The sequence below is a fragment of the Dipodomys merriami genome, unplaced genomic scaffold (assembly GCF_024711535.1).
Source record: "Dipodomys merriami isolate MVZ:Mamm:240054 unplaced genomic scaffold, mDipMer1.0.p SCAF_2616, whole genome shotgun sequence".
Lineage (NCBI taxonomy): Eukaryota > Metazoa > Chordata > Mammalia > Rodentia > Heteromyidae > Dipodomys > Dipodomys merriami.
In genome coordinates this window covers 1-19,264 of record NW_027204067.1, presented here as the reverse complement: position 1 = coordinate 19,264, position 19,264 = coordinate 1, and the positions used below count along the sequence as shown (strand labels likewise).

The window sequence follows — 19,264 nt, the reverse complement described above, 5'->3', positions numbered from 1 at the left end:
TTACATAACCCAAAGTTTAATAATACAGTTTTACTATTGCACTTTTTGTTTGAGTCAGTTTGTACAGAAGTATACATTTTATTGGACAAAGATTTGATGTAATTTATAAGCTTATAAAGTATAGAACAATAAGATAATATGAAGTGGTTACATTAGTGTTAAAAATCAGGGGAAGTTGAATTTAAAATTTTGACTTCTTTTTGTCATTGGGTTTGAATTCAAGATCTTGTTCATGCTAGCCAAATATGCTACCATATAGCCACAACACATCCTTTTTTATTTAGTTTTTTTCAGATAGGGTCTCACTTTTGCCCAAGGCCAGTACTGAACTGTGATTCTCCCACCTAAGTGTACCACCATGCATAGCTTATTGTTTGAGATGAAGTCTTTATTTTCATGTCCTTTTCTTTTCTTTTTTTAATGTTTGTGCCAGTTTCAGGGACTTGAACTCAGGGCCTCAAGCTCTTTCTTGACTTTTCCATTCAAGACCAGCACTCAATACCACTTGAGCCACATCTCCACTTCCAGCATTTTGCTGGTTAATTGTAGTTAAGATTCGCAGCTAGGGCTGGCTTTGAACTGTAATCTTCATATCTCATCTTTCTGAGTAGCTAGGATAATAGGTATAAGCCTATTATAATATGGAGTCTTTCTAATATTTTTCCCTGGCTGGACTCAAACCACCATCCATTCTTCTTGTCTCTGCCTCCCAGGTAGCTGGAATTATAGGAATATAACACACACACACACATGCACAAACACACAAAAATTTCTAATAAAAACATGTACAATGTTACAATTAGCTTACTTCTCTTCTTGATGTTTCATTTTATATGATCACAAACTGATGGCAATAAAATTTTTTCCAGAGTTGAATCAACATACCATTGGTCTGAACTAAATGTAAAAATACATCTCCCAAAGAATTTCCAGACGTTGATGGGAATTTAGAAAATAAAAAAATAGCCTGAGAAATCAATATTGTTCACAGAATTTTCATGAGTTTAGTCTGATTCTTCACTGCTGAAGTAGGAGCTGTCACAGTACTCAGCTGTGTAGATGAATTTATGAATCATTGGGTTTGTCTTCGGTATCCAGTGTCGAGAAACCAAGTATGTGGAAAGGTTAAATAAATCCACAAACACCTTGTACCTGTCACTGAAAGACATACAGATGAAGATGTGTAAGATTTGCTCACATGAAATATCTAAACATTTCTTCTCTAATTTCTTTTAGATATTTTAATAATTGATATTAAAAGCTATACTATGTATTCAAAATTGTATTATCTGCTGTGAATAGCACACACACACACACATATATATATATATATATAACATATTTGTATGTATATATGTGTATACATATACCCAAACATCTATGTAGGTATACATATATACATATATGTATGCAGTATGTTATGTAGCATTATTAAGACTGCTAGTTATTTACTCATAACCAAAGTTCATGTTTCATGTTCCATGCTTTTGTCTCCTCAGTATAGGGTTGTGAATTCAGGGCATCAAGCTTACTCAGTTTGCTTGTCTTGAGCCTCATCTACAGCCCATCTCTTTGCTAGTTAGTTGGAAAAGAGTCTTGTGCACTTTCCCCCCAAGGTGGTGTTGAACTGTGAGCTTAGCCACTTGATTAGCTAGAACTGCAAGTGTGGGATACCATTTCCTGGCTACATTCATACTTTTAAGGTGCATTTTGTTAGGCTGGGCATAAATGGCTCATGCCTTTACTCAGAAGGCTGAAATCCGAGGATCACAGTTTGAAGCCAGTCTGGGCAAGAAAGTCTGTGAGTCTCTTATCTTCAACTAACTATTTTAAATAAAAGCCAGAAGTGGAGCTGTGGCTCAAGTGGTAAAGTGCTATACTTGAAGCCTTGAGAGAAAACCTAAAGAACAGCAAGCACTGAGGCCTAGAGTTCAAGGACACACACACTCTCTCTCTCTCCCTTACACACACACACACACACACACACACACACACACACACACACACACACACACACACACACACACACACACACACACAAGAAAGATTGTATTGTGCTTTGTTGAGTCAGACCATGGAGATAAAGATTAAAACTTAACACCATTAATGTCCTGCCACTTTCATAATATTAATGGCATGTTCTTGTTTTCACCAGATGGTGTGCAAACTGTGCATGGAGTTCTTAGCTGTTCATTGGACAATATTTCCCAACTTCACATTAGCTACCAAATAACTATGATAAGGGGACAACCTAATACATTAAGATACCATCTTTGTGTAATTATAAGTGTAGTTTGTTACTTTCAGCTTGTAAGTCAACTATTTTAAACTGTAGCACTTTTTCAGTGGATGTAGCCTTATGGAGGAAGAACATTTGCTTGAAGTCAAATAAATCTCGGCCTGAATTCTGGTTTAATCACAAAACTCTTAGACATACGGTTTGAACATTAGTGTTCCATTTTCTTTTCTTTTTTTGGGGGGGGGGAGGGTGATGTCCGGTCGTGGGGCCTGAACTCTGGGCCTGGACGCTGTCCCTCAGCTCTTCATCTCAAGGCTAGATCTACCACTTGAGCCACAGCGCCACTTCTGGCTATTTTTTCTGTTTATGTGGTGCTGAGGAATCTAACCCAGGGCCTCATGCATGCAAGGCAAGCGCTCTACCACTGAGCCACCTTCCCAGCCCTAGTGTTCCATTTTCTACCTCTATAAATGAAAACCTACAATTCCTCCTTCTAGTTGGCCTTTGTAAAGACCAAATAAGATAAAGGCACAATGGCAATGGCATCTGTGATATTTGTGTTTATTTAGTACAGTCATTGACTGCCTGGTAAGATCAAGAATTTATTATCATGGAAAGTCAAAATATGCAATAACATTTCTAACCTGTGTGTTTTATATGTCATCCAATCTGGTAGTAAGATTAGGGATGGGAACAATTAAAGAATTTGGCAAAATAAATATGAATATCTAATTCATTATTGATGATTCTTCTTTTCCAAGGAGCCATTTCCCCTCATTTTCACATTACCCATTTATCTATAATAGGGAATACTAAATAAAATACGAATATACAAGCCCTGGAAGCTGCTTGAGCATGTCTTAAGTCTTCAATAAATGATAGCGCTCTCTTTTGATAGTTGAAAGTAGTTTTATGATATTAAATAGGCACATGGGGAAATAAGAAATTGTTTTAGCTGTGCTCTTTATCTAGCAAAGATGACATTAGGAAAATGGATGCTGATGGTTGTAGATTACTGAAAAATTGAGCTGGAACAAGTTTGCAAAGACACAGCATTTTCAGGTACTTTTCTATCACAGAAGCAAAATGATGAAATTCCACCATGGAGGATTGTATACGACTTCCTCCAAAAGACCAAGAGGAGCAGTGTTAGCTAACTACAAATGTGCTATTATCAGTACAAATGTTCAGAAACAGACTGGGTGATTGCCACCCCAATGAATAGAAGAACTTGCCTCTTACCTCACGGTTGAGCGCAGGTAGTGGTAGCCTGAGGAACCTCCAGTGCCAGCTTTGCTGCCCAGCATTCTATGCACCATGCACACATGGTTATCTAGGCAAACACATTTATTACATGGATATTTGATGCCATTAGTTGTTAAATATTCTAAAAACAAGGATTTGGTAATGATGATCGTTTCTGAGAAAAGGCTGACACCTTATCACTTAGCAGATGGAAGGCTCATCTGTGAGCACCAGATGAGGACAGTAGGTTGCCTAGCATCCCACATGGCATGGGCTCCATCCATCACTGCAATGAGTCTGTAAGCGCAACAAGGGCAGAATGGCCACTTAATGACTTCTCATGGATCCTTGCCAGTTTGGCCTTTGGGAAACCCCTCCTCCATTGAAAAAAGAGAATGTAAAGCTATACTTGAAAATGCTTTGCATTAGATGAATGGATCACTATTATATATTAAAACATTTTCTTTGACTTAAAGTTCATTTTCTTTCTGATTTGAAATGGATTAAAATATTTTGATGAGTCCCCAAGAGTATTGGAGTAAAGGAATAGAAGTATGGGAGGACTGTGAAGGCAAGAGGAAGACTTACATCTCCATTTCGTCATGAGTGTGTCTATGTCCATCAGAGAGGTCAGCAACTGGAAAGGGACCTGGAATCGAGGTTCTTCCCTACACAAAAGAGTGAGAAGATATTTTTTTAAGAGAATCAGTTGGTCTGGAAGAACATGAGTTTTATAATTAGCCCTGGAAAAAAATGTAAATTTAGCCACGTGGGAGTGGTGACAAGTTTGGATTATTTTCAGTTTGTGTTTTTCATTACCTCTCAAATACTAATAATACTACTTCCTAGAATTTATGTGAAGTCTATGTGGTTCTATAAGATATACATGATGTAATTAGCCAAAGTTACTCTGAACAGATTCTTGAAAGGAAGATATATACTGTTCCAAATCTAAATCAAATGAATCAAAAGCTTCTAGATTAAACACACACACACACATATACACACACATATACACACACATATACACACACATACATACACACACAGAGAACTATTTTTCACTTTTTATATTTTCCCCATTTTTCCTCAAATTTTTCAACTTTCTGATTACTTAATTTGCTCAGGATAGCTTCACTTTAATGGTATATATTAATTTTGAGTATAGGAAACAAAAAAGGTTTGGTTTATGTTGATATTCTGAAGGAACAGATTGAAAGGTTTTAAAAGTTAAATTACAAGGAAGTAAAACATCCTGTAGACACTTGAATCTTTTCTGCTACTGATGAACCAATCAGTGGCTTAGGCTCCCACCCCATATAACCTTTACCCCCATGAAAAGGAGGAAGTGAACACTCCAAGGCTAGTGCATATTTCAGAAAGGAAAGGCAATTTTATTTGAAATTGATAATATAGATGGCAAATATTAACTTAGAAAAAAGCTTATAGTTCAAATGACAGAACACATTGCAGTTTCTAAGAAAACTTGAACTTGGCCTTTAGGGTACTTACTTATGGCCCACACTATTTTATATGATTTAATAAAAATGATTTTGATTAATCTGTGTGTGCATATCCATATAATCTGCTACAGGGATAGAATTATACTTCTGTTCAAAAGTTTAAAACAATATTTCCTTTTTTTCTAAATATATTGCATTGTGATTCCAACATATAAGTGGTATACTTAGTATGTGAGAATTAGCTCAGTTCTGATAAGTTTTACCTGTAAAAGTAAATCATCAGTGCTCCCTGGAGTGCCCTGTATGACAGTCGTCTTTCACCTACAAGACACAGAGCAAGCTCTCATTTCATGGGTAATATACAGCAGTCATATTAATTTGATATCTCTTTTAAAATTATCAAGGAGATAATTTTTAAAAATTTAAGTGGACATATTTTTAGAAAACAATGTAATATTCAAATTTATTTATTTATTTATTTTGTCAGTTATGGGGCAACTCAGGTCCTGGCACAGTCCCTAAGCTTCTTTATGCTCAAAGCTATCACACTACCACTTGAGTCACAGCGCCACTTCCAGTTTTTGAGTGGTTAATTGGCGATAATAGTCTCATGGGAACTTTTCTGCCCAGGCTGGCTTCAAACCATTATCCTTAGATCTCAGTTTCCTGAGTAGCTAGAATTACAGGCATAAGCCACCAACACCCTGCCTCAGATTAATTTTTTTATTCCCTGTATGTGTGTGTAAGCACCCACACAAAAATATGTAATATATGTACATATCATATATCTATAATATAGATAGATAAACTTTAATTTTGTAGTCCTCAAAACCTTTAGTGAGTGGTAGGGCATGAATTTGATGAAAGTATATTATATATACATATGGGCAATACCACAATAAATTCCTGTGTGCCGTTAATACATTAACTTTGTTGTTGTTTAATTTATTTGTATTGTAAAGGTGATGTATAGAGGGGTTACAGTTACATAAGTCAGGTAATGAGTACCTTTGTTTTTGAACAGTGTCATCTCTTTAAAACCTCTAAATAACATGTTAGGATAAGCTGGTTTTTTAAAAATAAATGTAACTTCTATAAGAAGTAGTTTTCTCTCGTTCACTTAAAATTTGCTTTCATCGCCTTAAACTGCACAGAGATGAAATACTAGAAGAAAGCTTTTCCCTTAACAGCGGGAAAATAAGGTTTGTCAACCTTCACCAAAGGTCTTGGAAACCTCTATAAGGGTAATGAATTTAACCTTATAGAAGGAAACTCTTGCTAAAATCATGTTATGCCACATCTTGGACTGGTTACTTCTATCTTGTCTTTTTCTCAAAAATTTTAAGGCATATTACAATAAAATTTCTAAGTCAAAGTGAACACAATATGTCCAAATAGATAAGAGATTTAAGTAATAAAGGCCCTAATTATATTTATTAGTTTCAGGAAGTGAATTGTGCCAAAAGTCTACCTAGGGACATTTCCTGGTCTCCCTAAACAACACTTCCTCCATTAAAACCCCGAAACCTCAAGGATTTCCCTTCTCCTCCTACCTCTACCACAGAGTACCTAATTACAATGAGATCCTTTCCTTTCCTTCTGAGGCTGTGAGCCTGTTGAAACCTGTATTGTGGCTGGATGCTGGTCACTTATACATGTTATTCTAGTTACTCAGTTGAGATTTGGGAACAGAGTTGAGGTTTGAGGATAAAACTTCATAACCAGCCCAGCCAGATAAATCTGAGAGACTTCAAAAGCAACCACAAAAAGGCTGATAGTGGAGATGTAGATGGTAGATAGCCAGCCTTTAGCAAAAAAGTCCAACAAAAATTTAAGCCCCAATTCTGTCACCAATAAAAAACATGCAACAACAACAAAACCTGTGTAATATTTACCCTTGTATCCCTGATAGCATTTAGTAGGAAAGATTTTGCTTATTTTATACACAGTGGGCATAGGAACTTGTTAACTAGGATTGTGAAAGATGACTTTGACCCAATTCTTGTTTCTTTAAGTAGAATAGCAATTTTTATTTTCCTCATTTAGGTTTGATAGTCTTATAAAATTATATGATCATACTCATATATCATATATATATATATATATATATATATATATATATATATATATATTCCAGGGAAAGAATCTTTAAAAGAATTTTGTATCTACCTTTACTAAGGAGATGCTCATGGCGCTTTTCGTCAAATAAGGACATTAACACCTCTTTCTGCTTCTGAAATTCAGCCATCTGTTCCTCTTTGTCTTCAGATTCTTCTTTAGCCTTTAAGGAAAAATTTCATGAATGTTCTCAAGAGACAAAATATATTCCTATTTTAGAATGCTTTAGATAGGAGAAATATACTCTCAGTTTGCTAAAAGTGTGTGCCTGGAATATTTAATCTTATTGTTAATATTACAATTGAGCAATTATTCCATATGAAAAGGAATCTTCCACACACTGGTTTTACCCTTTCATATAAATTTAAATAATTTGAAAATTTCCAATATTCTCTTCCTAAAGAAATTGTGTGAGTGGCTCACCCCTGTAATCCCAGCTACTCAAGAGACTGAGATCTGAGGATCATGGTTCTAAGCCAGCCCAGGTAAGAAAGTTTATGACTCTTTTCTCCAATTAACCATGTAAAAAGCCAGAAGTGGAGCTGTGGCTTAAGTAGTAGACTGCTAGTTTTGAGCAGAAAACCCCAGGAACAGAGCCCAGAGCCTAAATTCAAGTCCCAGGACTGTCACCAAAAGAATAAAATCAAATTGTGAGAGATCAACTAAGGTGAATGAAAGAGGGAAATAATATTGTCAATATTGAGATAATTTTATTTTATCGTTTTAGTGAGATAATTTAAAATAGCAATTTTTTAACACGGAAATAAAGTAATTCACCTTAGAGAAGGATTCTTAGCAGAAACTACACTGCCTATTGAAATTCTAAACCAAGGCTTTACTTAGCCAGGTGAACATCATCACCCCTCTGTTCTCCAATGTTATTGGTGGGTGAAACAGAGATATCTGAGAACTATTTGAAAGCTAAATGTGGTCAGATTGGGTGACAACTCAAAGAAGTGGTTGAAGAAAGTGAGAGCAAGACCTACTCTTGGATGACTGACTTGATCTTAGAAGAGTTAAAGGAGAAAATCACCTTAACTCTAAAACAAGCTCAGTGTGAGAGTGCATAGGGAAATTTCAGTATTATTGATCTTTTTAAAGGAAACACCAACTAGAGTGTTAAATATGTAGTCTGAAAACCAAGCAAATATTCAAATTGGAGGTTATGGATGAATAAGTACAAATAACGAAGCAACCGGTATAACTGAGATCATCTAATGATGATCTAATGATCTCATTTCTGTCCTGTGTCTACGTGGGAGATTTTTTCCTAAATGCTTTCCAAGCATGGGTTATATTAAATGCTCTTACCAGACATTTAACATAGATATCCTCATTTTACCAATGTTAAAAGTGAAGCAAGGAGAAGCTTCCCTGCACTTCTTAAAAAAAATCATTACTTGCCAGGCGTGGTGGCTCCCGCTTGTAATCCTAGCTACACAGGAGGCCGAGATCTGAGGATCAAGGTTCAAAGCCAGCCCAGGCAGGAAAGTCTTATCTCCCAAAAACCACCAGAAAACCGGAAGTGGCGATGTGGCTCAAATAGTAGAGCTCTAGCCATGAGCTGAAGAACTGAGGGAAAGCAACCAGGCAAAGAGTTCAAGGAAGAAAGGAAGAAGAAGAAGAAGAAGAAGGAGGAGGAGGAGGAGGAGGAGGAGGAGGAGGAGGAGGAGGAGGAGGAGGAGGAGGAGGAGGAGGAGGAGGAGGAGGAGGAGGAGGAGGAGGAGGAGAAGGAGGAGAAGAAGAAGGAGAAGAAGGAGAAGAAGAAGGAGAAGAAGAAGAAGAAGAAGAAGAAGAAGAAGAAGAAGAAGAAGAAGAAGAAGAAGAAGAAGAAGAAGAAGAAGAAGAAGAAGAAGAAGAAGAAGAAGGAAGAGGAGGAGGAGGAGGAGGAGGAGGAGGAGGAGGAGGAGGAGGAGGAGGAGGAGGAGGAGGAGGAGGAGAAGGAGAAGGAGGAGAAGGAGAAGGAGGAGAAGAAGAAGAAGGAGAAGAAGAAGAAGGAGAAGGAGAAGAAGGAGAAGGAGAAGAAGGAGAAGGAGAAGAAGGAGAAGGAGAAGAAGAAGAAGAAGAAGAAGAAGAAGAAGAAGAAGAAGAAGAAGAAGAAGAAGAAGAAGAAGAAGAAGAAGAAGAAGAAGAAGAAGAAGAAGAAGAAGAAGAAGAAGAAGAAGAAGAAGAAGAAGAAGAAGAAGAAGAAGAAGAAGAAGAAGAGGAAGAGGCAGAAGAGGAAGAGGCAGAAGAGGAAGAGGCAGAAGAGGAAGAAGGAGAAGAGGAAGAAGGAGAAGAAGAGGAAGAAGGAGAAGAAGAGGAAGAAGGTGAAGAAGAGGAAGAAGGTGAAGAAGAGGAAGAAGGTGAAGAAGAGGAAGAAGGTGAAGAAGAGGAAGAAGGTGAAGAAGGAGAAGAAGAAGAAACGTTTTGTGGCTTAAATAATATATTTGATTGAGCTGGGAATTAGTGGCTCACATGCTGAGATCCGAGGATCAAGATTTAAAGCCAGCTTGGACAGACAAATCTGAAGGACTCTTGTCATCAATAAAATAGCAAAAAGAAGAAAGTGGAATTGTGGTTCAGGTGTTATAGCAGAAGACTTGAACAAGAAAGCCAACTGAGAATGTCAATACTGAGTTCAAGCCCCAGTATTGTCACGCTATCACCCTTAATATATTCATATTAACTCATGATATCATAAATACCTGAATCTGTATGAATTCCTCTTCCAGGCCTTTGATGATGTTCTTTTCTAACTTTCCCCAGAAGTTAAATCCATGAGGCTCCAGACCAGGTGTTCTTTCTAGCCATGCCTTAAGTAAGTATCATTGTTTTAGATAAGTTACATGGTAAAATTCAAGCCATATAAAATATACCATTATTAGAAACTTGAAGCAAAAAACTCTTCCTAAGTTTGAAAAAGTTGACACAAATTGATTTAATAATTTTTCCTTTAGCTTATTTAATTTATGAGATAGAAATTGATGTGTTTCAATTTCCTGATCTTTAAGGTAGTCATTATTAATAATATTTGCTCTTTCTTCCTTAAATGGTACATACTTATGGGAGTCATAGTTGGCTTCCAGGTAGGAAGCTGTGAATAGCTACAATCTATGAATGTAGTTAAACATTGTTTTTCTTTTTTTAATTTTATTTTATTTTTATTGTGAGAATACCATACAGAAGAGTTACAATTACATGGGCAAGATAATGAGTACATTTCTTATCAAGCATTGTTGCCTCCTCTTTGTTTCCCCTTCCCATCCCTTCTCATACTCCCCCCTCCTCCCACTTAGCCTTCCCCCCACCCCCCACCAAAGTTGTAAAGTTCGTTTTTCGACATAAAGACTTGTACATCTCATTGTTGCAAAGGGTCCTTTCTTTTTTTTTTTTTTTTTCCTGCATGTTCTATACCTTTTTTTTTTTGGTCGGTCGTGGGGCCTGAATTCTGGGCCTGGGTGCTATCCCTCAGCTCTTCAGCTCAAGGGTAGGGTAGCACTCTACCACTTGAGCCACAGCACCCACTTCCGGCATTTTCTGCTTATGTGGTGCTGAGGAATCGAACCCGGGCCTCATGCATGCAAGGCGAGCACTCTACCACTGCGCCACCTTCCCAGCCCTTTTTTTTGCATGTTCTATATAATTTATTCATGATTATAAAAGTTACAGTTTAAAATTACAAATTCCTAATGTGCTAATACTTTTCTATGTTGTAGAGAGATTTTTTTTAACTTTTAAATTATTATTGTTAAGTAGTTGTACAAAGAAGTTCCCATTCTACAAAACAGTACATGAATACAAGGTGTCTGATAACATTGCCTTCAATCACTCCTAACCCATCCCTTCTCTCACTTTTTTGTTTTAAATTGAGATTAGGTGCTTACATAAATTTCACATATTTTACAGTATTGTAGAATAGTGATAGTTAAGTTACAAACACATTTAACCTTCACAATTAACTTTGTGAATTCTATAAGCTTTGACAATACAATTATTTCTTCTATATCAGGTGATGTTTACATTGTTTTAATGATATCTTCTGGTTTCTAGTCTCAAAAAATATTTTAGAAGCTGAAGAAAATATGAAAATATAAAATAATATATCTTTTCAGGGGCACTGTATTGACTATACAATCTATTTTAAGATTATTCAATATTTAGAAATGAAACAAAGTTCATGAAGACGTGCATATTTTCTGTAATTAGTTTTAAAATTAGCTTTGTAATGTTGACCCTATATTAATAAATAATTATATAACAACATGTAAACTATAGTAACCTAAGTTTATATTCATAACACTCAGGGATTCAAGAACATAGTATAACTCATAAAAAGAAACATTTAATTTGCATTCATAAAGGCTTTGTGAAGAAAGAACAAACAACACACTATCCCTTCATAATTTAATTACAAAAACTAGAATTAGTAATTTTTGTTGTTGGGACTTGGACTATTGGCCTGGGTGCTATCCCTCAGCTCTCTAGCTCAAGGCAAGTGCTCTACCACTTGCTACTTGAGACACAGTGCCACTTCCAATTTTCTGAGTGGTTTATTGGAGATAAGAGTCTCAGTGTTTCCTGCCCAGGCTGGCTTTGACCTGAGATCCTCAAATCTCAGCCTCTTGAGTAGCTAGGATTATAGGCATGAGCCACTGATGCCTGACTAGAATTAGTAATTCTTGAAGGTTACTTATAGATCCTAGAGAAAATGTATATGAAAGGAAAGAATTCTAAAGTATTATAACAAATTCTAAAGTAATTTGATTTAATTAAGAAATATACTCAAGTGAAATGTTTTCAATTATATTTTATATACATAAAATTGAATACTTAATCAGTTAGCAAAAGAATTACCTTAATGAATATTGCTTAGCAGAAATGTTTAAAAGAATTGTATGTGTCATAATGGAGTTATTAAATATTAACATATAATAAATTACAGAAAAATTTCTAATTTCTCAAGAAGGTTCTCTGTATTTTATTATTTTATAAGTTGAAATTACAAGGTTTGTATTTCATACATTTTTCTCTTTTTATTTGCTATGAATGTATAACCCAACTCTAACGTGAGTTTTAAATTTTGGATTTAGCAGAAGCTAAATTAATAAGAAGTATCTAGTTAATCGGAAAAACAGCAGGGCATGTACCTCCACGAGCTGCAGAAGGGTTTTCTCCTGCTCAGAATTAAGTAGCAGTTTATTATCTTCTCCCCTGAAGTTATCACGATAATGTCTTCTGTTGTAAGGGACTCTGGAACTCTGAAGAACACCAATCTTGTTTTCTAGCAGTCGGAATTGTAAACTCTGGAAGCCTGATGCAGGGGATAAATACTCTCTTTAAGAAAAAAAAATAGAGGAATGGAAGAGAAAGGAATCAATGAAGAGATGGGTTGTTATTATGCATGTTTCTTCCCCTGTGAGGGCTGTCAGTGTACTCCAGAGACAGACACATGCAGCACACTCCAGCTCCACATGTAACTTCATCCTTGCTGAAATTTAAAATAAACATGAACTACTTAAGCATTGTTATTGATGTCAAGCAATTTGAAGTTGGTCCTTGTGAAATACCTACTGTATACAGGTGTGCACAAATGTATGTATGTAATTCATAATTTTATATATAATTTATATAATTATATAAATTTGCCACAAGTGTACTTGGAACAAATATCATATAGACTTATGTATATGTGTATTAATATACATACGTGTGCATTTGTGGTGATATTTTCTAAGGAAAAAATGAACATCGGGCAATTGTTTTTACCTCACAATATTAGAAGACTGGAAAAAAATATTTTTAATTCTTCCTACAAGTTATACTCTTAGACATAATCCATTACCTTCATAAGCATCAGTGAGAGAATTTCTAAAACACATGATACAGCTAACACCAAATCCCCAATCAAAAGATGTTTTCACTATCCCCTTACCAAACACCCAAGCATTCATGTCTTTATTAAGTGTACTTCATCAAATAGGCTCTGGTATTTCAAATTGATTCTAAACATACCACAAATAATTCTACCGCTTTTTCTTTGATTGTCAAACATTTGAGGACATATCATATTACATATCAGAAGCACTTAAGTTTCTTGAAAAACTTCTCTAATTTTGGTTTAAAATATATGCATATTTTTAAAAACATATATATATGCATACATACATTTCTATAAGTATATAAAACATACAAATAAATATGTATTCAGTCATTTTAATTGCCTAAATTATGTAGTAAATCATAAATTTATAGCTCAATATATAATCATACACTTTCGAGTGTATGATTTTTATCAATCAGACATTTTCGAGTGACTTTTTTTCTAGCTATTTGGAACGCTAGGTAAGGGTTTTGTGGTTCTAGGGACCAAATTCAAGTCATAGGGTATACTTGGCCAGTTTTCTAACACTGTCTTCACTTCATCCTGACATACTTCTTTAAATATCATTTCTGTTTACTTCAGATTTTATTTTTAAAGCATGTTTATATTAGCTATGTTACTTATGTGTCTAAAATTCTCTTTTTTGAGACAAATAGGATATTCAATAATGAACTGAAATTAATCACATTTTTGTGTGTGTGTGACAGTCCTGGGGCATGAACTCAGGGCCTGGCTACTGTCCCTGAGCTTCCTTTGTTTAAGGCTAATGTTCTACCACTTGAGTCACAGTTCTACTTCTGGCTTTTTGGTATTTTATTGGAGTTAAGAATCTCATGACCTTTCCTCTAAAGTCTGGCTTCACACTGTAATCCTCAGATCTCAGCCTCCTTGGTAGTGAGGGTTACAGGAATAAGCCACTGGTACTCAACTGATCCTATTATTTTATAAGTCAATGCAACTCATGAAGTGCTTGTAATTAAGGAAACGCTTTCTGATTAAAGACCTCAGCATCCTTCTGTGTCAGTAGGCCAGATTATTTAGATCCCATGCCTTATATATTCTCCTATTACCCCACATAAACAAGAGGACAAGCCCTACTGCACTTTGCCTGCCACAGGTGCTCACCTGAAGTCATTGAAGTCTAAGGCTGTCATGGTTTCAAGCACAGAGAACTGCTGTACAAGGAGCTTAAGGATCACCACAATTCGGTGCATCCGAGTCACCACCTTGAGCATATTCCTTTCATCCCTGACCTGATGGACAAGAAAGGAAAAACACTGAGTATCCCATGTAGATTCGGAGACAGTAAGATGTCTTTTACTTTAAAAAGGAATCTTAGAACTCAAATTTTCTGTAAGTACATGTCAGGCTAAGAGCAGTTCTGAATTGTGGACAAAGAATGTTTAGAAGATCAGAAAAATTCTTTCTTTAAAATTAGAATATTAGATGAACACAAGGTAGATGTAAATTCTAGAACATCACTCCTACTAATTTCAAAGCAAATTTATTTTTTTAGTTTTGCTTCAGAGAAAATCAACCTCCCATGAGGACTTTTAAGGTAAAGATTAAACAAGATCTGGATAAACCGACCCTTCAGGACTGCCATTGACATGTTTTGGAACTGTACTTACACACATTGGAAAGGGCATATGGATGCATGGGGTGCCTTTTCAGGACCCCAGGAAGCAGAAGGGACCAAAGAACACACATTTCTTTGGGGGCTTGGGAAGAAGAAGCCAAATGGAAGTGGGTAGGTGCAACTGGAACTTTTGCCAACCCCTTAGGCTCTGTTCTGCCCTCCTCTCATCTTTGTCCTCCTGATCTTTTCTTATTCTGCATTCTCTCTTTCCTTACTCTTGTTCTTCTCTTCCTTTTCTGTCTCTTGATTCTGTCACTCCTTTTCATTATTTTCTATCTTGCTCATTACTCTTGTATTCTCCACATCGCTATTGCTCATTAGAAATGCAGTTGTATTACCTAAAGGACCTCTCTGTAATCGACCATCATGTATAGCAGTTTATTTTAGAGAAAAATGTTGACGTCTACACAAATAGCTTGAAAATGAAAGAAGCCTCACAGCAAAGGCAGTAGGAAAATATAACTAAATGATCTGTTCAGATAGTTTAATTGTTTTAATATTAGTCATTTCAATAGTTGGTATTCAAATGTTTATGCTAATATTTTCCATTTTTCAACAAAATGTTGTCAAAATCATAATGTAACAACTTACATGGCCATTCTGAAAGATTTCTCGCACAGAATCTAACTCCCAGAGGATTTGCTTAAACCAGAGTTCATAAGCTGTAATAGAAAAATCATTGTCAATTTAGTGCCTCTATACACTAAATTTTTAAAAATGAACATATAAATTAAAACCCCCAAATGGAAAACAGATGCCCATTTTATGGCACAACTAAATGCTGATGTTACAATTGCCTACAATTGCTCAATGTGTGAGTGTGCCAGGCTTTCACCTACATTATTACATTTATTATTATTCAACTGATTCCAATGAGCAAACTTAGAGTAGGGTACATACCCAATTCACTTCCTGTGTGGGAGCTGGAGGTATACACAGAATAAACAGTGATATGCAGCTTTAAGAATAAATGGAGAAATTAATCATCACTAGCCGAAATGTAAGATTAGAAGGTTTATCATTAAAACTCTAGAGGTAAGTAACTTAAAATGCAGTAGATGTGTTGGGTTGTGTTGTGTGTTTATTTATAAAAACAAAACCCTAACAACTTAAGGGCCAGGATAAATAATCCCACTTTGGCCAAATGTGATAAAACAATTAACAACAAAGTTTCTTATTACTCTCATGGTTTATTCCCAAGAAAACCTTTACTGAAGTTGATTCAACTTTATCTAGTACATCTTTTAGAATACCCATTCTGATTCTATGGCTATTTAAGTATGAATTCTGTCAAAGAATCCTTCTCCAAAGAAAGATCTTTGGAGTTGTTTTTCCCTTTCACAGGGGCTACCAAATGGTAAAGCTGACATTAAAGGTAATAACTACTATACTGATGCTATTGAAAAGGAAAGATTTGACTAGTTAGACAAGTTAGTTACAAGCAGAAGCCTAAGTCTAACATATTTTGACTCCTTTGTGTTATTAGATTGTTTTGGCAAGCAAAAATGTGTTTTTCACATCTGTATTATTTTTCCTTTCTACCAATAGTTTAACTTCTAGAAATAGGATTTGGTTATATGCATCTATATTTGTTCCTTGAATAGCTAGCATAGTATTGGCTTAATATAAAACCTGAGTTATTTTATGGAAAACATTAAATCGTCAATATAATAATGAAATGAGTACAGGAAGTAAGTAAAATTAGATGCTTCTGGTGTTTCCTATTTTATTCATTTTTATAGATTACAGGCTATGGTTTTTGATAATTAGGATGATCTAGTTACAATTTTAAATTATATTTAAAGAGGTTTTAGGGAGATGTAATTTTTATATTTGGGCCCAGCGAAAGTCAAACATCTATTGGTATATGTGTCTCTTTTTCAAGTTTAACTTTATGTCACTAGTCCTATGAACCACTGGCTACTACTATGATAAAAGAATGGAAGGAAAGCATCCTTATTAAATAATGATAGTGACTGTTAAAGGCTTACTGTGTTCTATACTCTAAGTGCTTAATGCACATGACCTTATTTTATCTTTATGGAAAGTCTATTAAAAAGAAAGAGCAAAATTTCTCTCCATTTTACTAATAGAGAAATGGGTTCCAGAGCCCTCATCACCTGACTAAGTTCATACAATTGAAAGTAAAAATAGTATTCTAAACAGATTTTGAATTTCTAGTTTGTGTTAGGTCACAATTCCTTTTCGACCAATTTGCTTTTGCATCAGCCTACAACAAAAATGTAAAAATAACACAGGAGTGTCATATGAATACAAATGTATGCAGCCATGGAAGACGGACCTATATGAGTGATTGGGTCCTGGTCAAAAACGGGACACATGACTATACTATAACACTGACAACTGTAGAAACAGTGTTTTCTGTTTAGTGGACCACAGGTACATATTCATAAAATGTGTACCCAATTTCGCACAGGAACTTCCAAACTTTTATATTAATACACTTCTGGGCTAATAGCCGCTGGAGTTGATAAATATATCTCAAATTTTACTTTTTTGTTCAGTACTAGATTTTTACAAACAAGTAAATCTGCAATAAATTCAAATGTCATATTCCTTGAAAGTGGTGTGTCAGTATTGAGAAGGGGCACATCTGAGACAGCAAAGTCTTCATGAAATTCTGAGAGATAAAAATCACCCTGGAGCCATGGACAAAGCTGAAGTCCTCCTATGTGACCTCATTAGCATAAGGAAGATAGAGATGACTGATGTAAAATGCAAAAGGGGTCCTGTGAGAATTTATCTCACAGGGAAAAGAATTCTTCAGCTTTTTTAATGAACACGATCCCTTGTTCTTCACCATCTTTTAGATAAAAGATAGCAGCTATCTTCATGACTGATAATTGGCCACCTGCAATAGTTGTTCAACTCTTTGCAACTTACCTTGATGAGTTATGATAAAAAGATGTTCATCATGGATTTTATTTCCTTTTATTTCACTCTGGAGTTCTTGTGCATTCAAAATTTTTTCCAACTTTAAATGAAAATACAGAAACACTAATTTTAAAATTGAAGAACTTGTATTATGAAATCAACTTTAACATAAGGTAGAAGACAGTCTAGAAATGGTAGGTCCAAAAATTCTCAAAAAAGTCAATTTTCCTTTAAATAATGGAGAAGAAATTGAGTTTTGTGAGTTTTTATTCTTCTGAGAAATAAATAACTCTCCTGAGTCTAATAAATTTTCTTGTGAAGAATGAGGAAGAGGAAGATAAGGAGGAGGCAGAACGAAAGAAGGAGAAAAACAGACTTCAAGTGAACCAGAGAGTCTCCAAATACTTCATCTGTTGTTATCTCTCTTTTACTTACTAATGATTTCAAGAAAATAACTAGTGTGCCTTTTGCATTTCCACTTTGTGATAAAAGATTCAAGAGAGAATTTGAAATACATTTACACATACCTAGGCTGAAGATTTATTGACTCTCTCTTATTTATCCAAGTTATGTAAAACTGCCTGCTATTGACACTGTTTTATTGTTTATACTTTTCTGCCCAGAGTCTGGATTCTGTGCTTTTTATTACACCTCTATCAGAGCTGAATTTTCACTTACAAGCCTCTTTGACTATTCTAAATGGAAGTGGGAAAAGGTATAAATTGGTATGGATATGGATATCTTTAGGTACGTAATACTACTGATGATTAAGAAAATGGGAAGGAGAGAAAGAAAGACAGAAAGAAAGAAAGGCAGACAGACAGACAGGCAGAAAGAAAGAACGAACGGACGGAAGGAAGGAAGGAAGGAAGAATGGAAGGAGAAAGAGAGGAAGAGGGGAGAGGGAGAGAGAGACAGAAATGGAGACCGAGACCAAAAGACAGAGAGAGAAGGGATGAAAGAAAGGAAGAAAAATCAAGAGAAAAAGATGGAAGGAAGTAGAATTTAGTGTCTAAAATAGCAGCTAATATCTGTAGCACTCACTACTTACCTGTAAGTAGTTCCCATAGATAAGCCCTCCTCTGCTGGCTCTATTCACACCTGTTTGTGACTCGTCTTCTTTGGTGCCTTCTAGAGATAGATTCTTAAGAACATATCTACAGTTTAAATAAATAAGAACAAAAAATAGAGCATGAGAAAACTCAGCTAACTAATACTCTTACTAATTTTGTTTAGTTTATTAATGAAGGGCATGAATGTGGCAGGGCTGAATACTCTTTAATCTCATACATGAACATGTTTGTTTTGTGCACTTTGAAGAGCCTAACTCCATTAGAAGACAGGTAAATACTCACCCAAAGCTGTTTCCTAAAAACGGACACCCACTCATGGTGAAGAGACACTGTGTTGGGAGCAAGCAGGTTGACTTTAGAACGGTAACATTGAACTTCCCAGATGTTCCACGGCAGCCTTTTATATATCCTGTTTGCCACTCCTCAGCCAATCAGCAGTCTTCTGGGACTCTTAGCTAAGTTCTCATTTCAATTGACACAGAACTGAGCTTCTGTAAACTTTAAAGTGGATTGTCGTTGGGCATAGATTGTTTGGCTAAGGACTTATTCTGTCAAATTGAATCATCTGACTTGACAAAATCTGCTTTTATATCCAAAGTAACAAACATTAAATAAATCAATAGAGGCCAAGTTTAAAAAAATAGCATTTATCTAGTCAAGTCCAAGAGTACATTTCCAGAAAGATGTGCTTCTGAAATGAAAAATATTTATTCTTTCAGATTAGAATAG

At 35.5% G+C, this 19,264-nt stretch overlaps 1 protein-coding gene across 1 annotated transcript; it reads right to left on the bottom strand.

Annotated features, from left to right (window-relative positions):
* On the bottom strand, positions 1-19,064 carry LOC138837105 (tryptophan 2,3-dioxygenase). The gene is made up of 12 exons (XM_070035893.1): positions 18,818-19,064; positions 18,514-18,619; positions 17,472-17,562; positions 15,159-15,229; positions 14,054-14,181; positions 12,195-12,381; positions 9,753-9,860; positions 7,117-7,228; positions 5,211-5,268; positions 4,073-4,152; positions 3,482-3,572; positions 1-1,158 (listed from the first exon to the last, which is right to left on the bottom strand). The coding sequence occupies exons 1-12, from the start codon at positions 18,850-18,852 to the stop codon at positions 1,005-1,007; spliced, it is 1,221 nt and encodes a 406-aa protein (XP_069891994.1). The 5' UTR covers positions 18,853-19,064; the 3' UTR covers positions 1-1,004.
* Between the last annotated feature and the right edge of the window lie 200 nt (positions 19,065-19,264).

What these genes read in the sequence shown, in the direction of transcription:
- LOC138837105 (XM_070035893.1), bottom strand. Translation starts at nt 18,852, where the DNA reads ATGAGTGGGTGTCCGTTTTTAGGAAACAGCTTTGG. An exon ending in CTGATGATTTACTTTTACAG is followed by an intron (nt 4,153 to 5,210) that starts GTAAAACTTATC and finishes TCTTTTGTGTAG; the next exon opens with GGAAGAACCTCGATTCCAGG. An exon ending in TACCTGCGCTCAACCGTGAG is followed by an intron (nt 1,159 to 3,481) that starts GTAAGAGGCAAG and finishes TATGTCTTTCAG; the next exon opens with TGACAGGTACAAGGTGTTTG.